Here is a 6,362-nt window from a genome sequence, read left to right on the forward strand (position 1 = left end):
CATTCCTTTCGCGCCTCCTAGTGATCTGTTAGTGAACTAAAGGTTTCTAACCTGTACAAAACTTTGATTTATTGAACCAGCATAGAGTAGTTGAGTCGTTCTTCAATTGTGATGATGCAATGAATGTTTAATTTAAATACATTCTCATCTGCAAGTGAAGGTGATCTTCAGAAAATGGTACAGCTAAAATTGAAAGTGTATATAACATTTCCGACAAAATGAATGACTTCACTTATGAACCCGATGAACAGATAACTGACAAAAACGTACTAGAAACTTTTAGAATTATTTGAAATTAGCAAACAAATGAGATTTAACGAGGCTGGTTGAAGTGTTTATACATTCGTCTGGAGTTTGGGATTACAAACCACTATTTTTTTTTGGAATCACAGAATCTTCATGTCGCTTTTAAGAGACATTCAACGTCGTCATAGTTGAAGATGGTTTCAGTTTTTGAAATTTTGCAGTGGCTCCCTACAATTATCATTGTAGACTTTGAAAATTCTAACCCGAGCCGGAAATTACGAGTTCTTTAGCTGTTACCAAACGGTATAATTTACTGCAGCTTCTATAGTAACCAAACAATTTATTACCTCTTTTCTCCTTGTAATGCACACTCCCCTATTGGAAAATAATGAAACGGCCTGTCTGTTTGTTACCATGGTTACATTTTATAATTGCGGAGGCTTTATTACCAATTTAGAAAGGAACGTTTATTGTTGCCCAACAGAGTTTTAGTGGCAATGTTTCTAATCATTTGTCTTTTCACTACTTATGTAATCTCTTCTTTTAGGTCCTCTGGGCCACGGGAAGAGGGATATGTAATCTCTTCTTTTAGGTCCTCTGGGCCACGGGAAGAGGGATATGTAATCTTTTCTTTTAGGTCCTCTGGGCCACGGGAAGAGGGGTGGTCAGATTACACTGTTCGATTATAGAAGTCAAAGTGTTGTCTGTCACTTCAATTAAGCGCAGCTAACAATGATAATGAGAGATTCAAAGTAAGCCATATATCGTGACAAGTTTTTTGTGTCTGAATTTGTTCTGTATCACTTCGACTTTCTTCTGATGAAAATTTGGAAATAATTCATTATAACTGTACCTTGTAGGCACAGTGCAGATAACGGAGTAATTGTGCTTGAAATGGGCATCCAGAAGAGGAACAGTTTCTTTTGGAAGTTAATTTTTCGGTTACATTATATCAACTTCCTCTAGAAGAGGAACAGTTTCTTTTGGAAGTTAATTTTTCCGTTACATTATATCAACTTCCTCCAGAAGAGGAACAGTTTCTTTTGGAAGTTAATTTTTCGGTTACATTATATCAACTTCCTCTAGAAGAGGAACAGTTTCTTTTGGAAGTTAATTTTTCCGTTACATTATATCAACTTCCTCTAGAAGAGGAACAGTTTCTTTTGGAAGTTAATTTTTCCGTTACATTATATCAACTTCCTCCAGAAGAGGAACAGTTTCTTTTGGAAGTTAATTTTTAGGTTACATTATATCAACTTCCTCCGCTACATCAATGTAGGCTTGTGGCACAAAACCAAGGTCTAGTTTAACGATTGCCAGCCACGTATGTAATCGTTGTCAATATGCTCGATAATTATGGGATTTATAATTTCATGGCTTCTCCAGTGATGTTAGGAAAACTTGTGACATCTAGAGGCGATAAAAATGCGGAATTTTACGTGAAACACAGATCTAATAAACAACTGGAAAACAGGTTTACTCTTAAAGAGATTTCTGTCAGAAAGTTTATTTAGCATGACGTCAAACAAAAAATAGTTAGTCTTCAAACTTGTTTCTTTCCGTCGGATTTACTTAAAAGGTTTACATTTCTGCAGCCTTAATGGTATTCCGCTAGGGGGACCAAGAGCATTAGAGAGACAATAAGCTTTATACTGTTTAGCCAATAAATTATTTAAGTTCTTCTCCTTTATGACAGAGACGATTACGTTTGCGGCTCAGGAACCTTATGAAAGTCCCTCCACGGTAAGCATATTTCTGGTCACTTCGTTTTTTTTGTTGTTGTTCCATCTACCAAACAACTAAAAGCTTTCTTCATGTTTCAATCAGGCTAAATCTTTTTGATTCTTCAACCAAAATTGAGGATTATTTTCTGCACTTTATCCAGAAAATAAACATGTTACGTGGCCAGTCAATATATCTAATGTTGTCTGGTACTTCTTTACTGATCGGAAGAAGGTTCTTTTTTTTTTATACACGACTCAAAGCATTTTGACAGCTACTTTTTTTAGACAGCAAAAAGTATTTTTCAATCTCCAGTGTATGACTGAAAGCATTTTTTATTCCGTAATAGTTTTAAAAAGTTTTTTTTTGCACAATGAATGAAGACATTTTTTTTTAAATTTCAGTTATTTAAAATATGTTTCTTCTTTCTACACTGGCTGAAATTATGTTTTTCTTTTCCAGTAAGTGAAAACATATTTCTTTTTTTTTTCACAAATTACTGAAAGCATTTTTATTAATTTTACAGATATTGAAAAAAAAACATTTTTATTTTTTAATAACTAAAACTAAATGTCCGAGGCATTTTTGTAATGACTAAAGACTTTGTTCAATTTCGCTCAAAGCTACTCGAGGGCTATCTGCGCTAGACGTCCCTAATTTAGAAGTGATAAAATATGGGAAAGGAAGTTAGTCAATATCACCCGCCACCAACTTTTGGGTTACTTTAACCGAATAGTGGGATGGATTATCACATTATAACGCCCTCACGCCTGAAAGGCCGAGCATGTTTTGTGGTTGGATTCGAACCCGCGACCTGTATATTGGGAGTCGAGTGCCCTAATCACCAGCCCATTGCCAGGGCCCTAACTACCTGGCCATATTAGGCCTTAAAGACTGAAAACGTCTTTTTTATTCAATAACAAAAAGCATTTTTTACGCCAATGACTAGTTTGTTTTCTATGGTGATCGACAGCAACTGAAAGATTCTATGTTCATTCCTATCTTGAAGCTCACGTTTCTTTTGCTCACCAGGTGGAGTTTATATAGATTCTGTTGATTACTCTGGACAAACTATGTACATTACCGTAGGAATCAATTTTGGAGTGGTCGGACCACTGCCACAGCTAAACAATGTGTGAAAAGCACACTACTAGCATGCCATTTTTAGGGGAGGGGGTCAGAAAGTTTTTGAAAATTTAATACTATGAGATTGAATCTTGAGCCATTTTAACTACAAATACTGTATATACACACAACGTAATGTATCGAATTAAAAGAAGTAAGTTTTAATACATAAGATGTAGCTATACATGTCATGAAAGGTGGTTAACGTTTAACAGTTTCTGTGGTGTACATAGATTGAGGGTTTTCTAGTAAGTTGGTTTGTTTAACAGATACAGAATTTACTGCTGTTAATCGAATTCAAAATTCTTTTATCGCTCTTAAATCGCTAGCTCTTCCTTTATACTTGTTAGGCAAATAACCGAAGAGTGGCGTATCGTAACGACTACATTATTAGGGTTAAGTACTTGCACGGTCTGTGTTACTAACATAATACAGGACAGTTTGTTTACAATTTTCACAGAGTACAGGATTTCTGGTTCTCGGTCAATATATGTTCAGTTATAAAATGTTTTGTTTTTCTTCAACTTCTACAAAAGGTCTGTTATCTTTTAGATATTTCGTACAAATCGTTCAGTTGGTGTTGGTTATTCGGTTTTTGTTTCAATATAAGACTTCAGGTTTTGGTTTTCTTACACGTTTTGTTTTGATCGTTCAAAAGAAAAAATATTTTCACTTTTTTTTTTACGAAACAACTAGTTATAACTTGTTTTTTTTAACTCTAAGTTCAATAAAATCTTAATTAATGCTGTAAGTAAGGATGTTGTTTAAGCCTTCTAATTAGGCTTAACAATATTTCAGAAATCACATGCTTTTAGATTCCTAAAATTACATTAATAAAGAAATAACAGACACTTAAACAAATGTAATATTACAGTGGAAAATATTATACATTCTGTACACACTAGACTGTTTATAGACCCTTTTATTTGGAAGGAGGGGAGGGGGGGGGCGGTTATTAAAAATGCCAGAGGAAAATAATTTATGACCATCAGCACTGTTGTATACAAGAGATCAACAATATGATTGGTTACTGAAAGAACCCGAAAGTTGTTTATCCACCAATAGAAATTATGTAGTAATCATATTATGAAATATCATGACCCTAGTATTTATTTCTTCAGCAACACTAACCATCTTCATGGTAGCCATGGAAACGGCGTCCTATCGTCATGCCCAGTTGTGATGACCTAACGTTTTTAAACCATCGAGACAAACGTATTTTATATGTTACAATAAATAAACTCACCCGAACGTAGGTCCTCTCAGTTTCGATAAGTTCCATGATAACTTTTCGAAGTTTTTCAGCATCGGGCATTTGTCGACTGTGGCCAAACGGGAGGTTCGAGGAACTGCTACTGCCGGTGCTGCCCTCTAGGCTCGAGCGTCGCCTTTCCAGCGGTGTTCGGCAGTACTCCGTCACGTGTTCTGCAGTCTGGGACGACAGTGTGGGCTACAGTTATTCAGCGAGAAAGTATGTCAATTTGGGGCGCCGGTGCCACTAGGCCTTAATATTATATTATTTTCGTTTGGTAAAAATACAACAACTGAATTTTCCAGTTGTGAAAAGAACATTATATATATACATACATACATTTCATGAAATTCTTCCACTAAAACATAAAACCAAAAGGAGAGGCCTATGAAGGAAGCAAGAAATACAAGACATAATTACTAACACGGCTAAATGTTATAGTTTTACTTTAGGCCTATCAGAAAACTTGCACAGTTACTGCTTTTTTTTATGCATTTTAATTTTTAATAGTTTTCTTGTGAAGTTTCGACTGTCGTACATCATCTGGGCAACAATAGTTTTAAAGAACATTCCATCTTTAGGCCTTCAAGTAATTACGTTCAGTTTTAACTTAACCGATCTTTTCTTTCTCTCCTACGGTTTTTATTTTTGCAGCTTCAAAATTTCAATTAAAAATTTCCAATAAAGTGGCACCCTCACCCCTTTATGGCAGCTTTCACACAAAGAAAGTACGTTTTGATTAATCACTGGTCAACTTTAGCTGTTTCACAAATGTCTCACGCCACCTAGTGGCAGCAATAAGAACTAATATCACACATGCCACTAGTTGCTCTATTGATTTGATACGAGTAAACACAGTAAAAAAAACTCCTATTTAACAGCACTTATCGACTTGTTAGTGTCTAAAGTATTGTTTGCTTAAGAGGTTATGATTAAAAGATAGATATTGAATGTAAGAATATTTAGTACTGATTACTGAGGAAGCAACATTACCACTAAGCTGTGTGGAAATTGTCCATTTTCACAAGAAACAGTTTTACAGTTTTTCTACTTTTAGATTGCTAAAACTTTTCTTTAAAAGTATTAGTGTGCTATTCACCTTTTTACAGGAGTCTTCGATCACCTTCAGGAGGCTCTCTATTTGTTCAGTGGATAAGGAGGCGTTCTCTTGGTTTGGCACAGGAGAAGGAGTGGGTCGACCTGAAGTTTCGGGAGATCGTTCCTGAGATCCTAGAGATGAGAAACGACTCCCATTACTTTTAGAAGATAAATAAACAGATTTAAAACCGCGTTAATAATAATAGAGGTTTGAAACAGAGATCCATGTTTTTTCTAAGTCAAATTTGGTTTAACAAGTTAAGACAGACCAGTAAGAAGTTTAATTTTTATTTTAAGTTTTTTAAGTAGGAGTTCACACCGATCATTTAATCTGAATATTCGTCAAGATATGACTGATTAAAAGGTAATTTCAAAAGAATTTTAGAACCCGTCATGTTAGTAAGAAACTGCAGCTTCAGTATCGATTTATTACAAAAAATGCTAAGCCTAACCTAAATAATGACCTACTTCATATTTCTTTATAATTAGTTTAATCAAACCTTACTGATTATAATGCGTTTAAAATTAATTTGAATCTTTTTTTTTTAATTGATTATCTTTATACTTATGAAGATTATTTTCCATTGCTTTCAAGACCAACTTGGATCTTCTAAGCTGGCCGAACTTCATTAGTTACTATTGGGATTACGTCCGAAAATATTGATACTAGAGATGGTACACATTCTAATAATTTCTTTATTATTCATCATTTATTATACTTCTGGAGAATAATTCTTATTTATCTCCAATATTTAGAAAAAAAAAACAACGACTAAAAATGCGCTTAGTGAATAAATAATGAAATATCAGCTGGAACTAAACATCTTTGATAATTTGAAACTAGCGATTTAAAGCCTGGATCTCGACACATATCTAGGGACACTAGGACTAATGTTGTTGTTTTTTTTCTATTCCACTG

General features: G+C 34.5%; 2 protein-coding genes across 3 annotated transcripts in view; one reads left to right on the forward strand and one right to left on the reverse strand.

Moving 5' to 3' along the window:
- The window catches only part of LOC106461461 (wiskott-Aldrich syndrome protein family member 2-like), an 87,781-nt gene extending 82,206 nt beyond the window's left edge, over nucleotides 1-5,575 (forward strand). Inside the window, exon 9 of one of the 2 annotated variants that reach the window (XR_002610984.1) lies at nucleotides 5,455-5,491. The gene's annotated coding sequence lies outside the window, so the exon portion shown is untranslated. Of the gene's footprint in view, nucleotides 1-5,454 lie in introns of both variants that reach the window. The other variant, XM_022388432.1, reaches the window with a different exon arrangement.
- The window catches only part of LOC106461457 (protein still life, isoforms C/SIF type 2-like), a gene marked incomplete at its 5' end in the record, with an annotated part of 40,130 nt that overhangs the window by 30,468 nt on the left and 3,300 nt on the right, over nucleotides 1-6,362 (reverse strand). The window contains 2 exon segments of the mRNA XM_022388427.1: nucleotides 4,340-4,525; nucleotides 5,445-5,575. Of these exon segments, the coding sequence (XP_022244135.1) occupies nucleotides 4,340-4,525; nucleotides 5,445-5,575 (317 nt within the window).

The sequence above is a fragment of the Limulus polyphemus genome, unplaced genomic scaffold (genome assembly GCF_000517525.1).
Source record: "Limulus polyphemus unplaced genomic scaffold, Limulus_polyphemus-2.1.2 Scaffold964, whole genome shotgun sequence".
Lineage (NCBI taxonomy): Eukaryota > Metazoa > Arthropoda > Merostomata > Xiphosura > Limulidae > Limulus > Limulus polyphemus.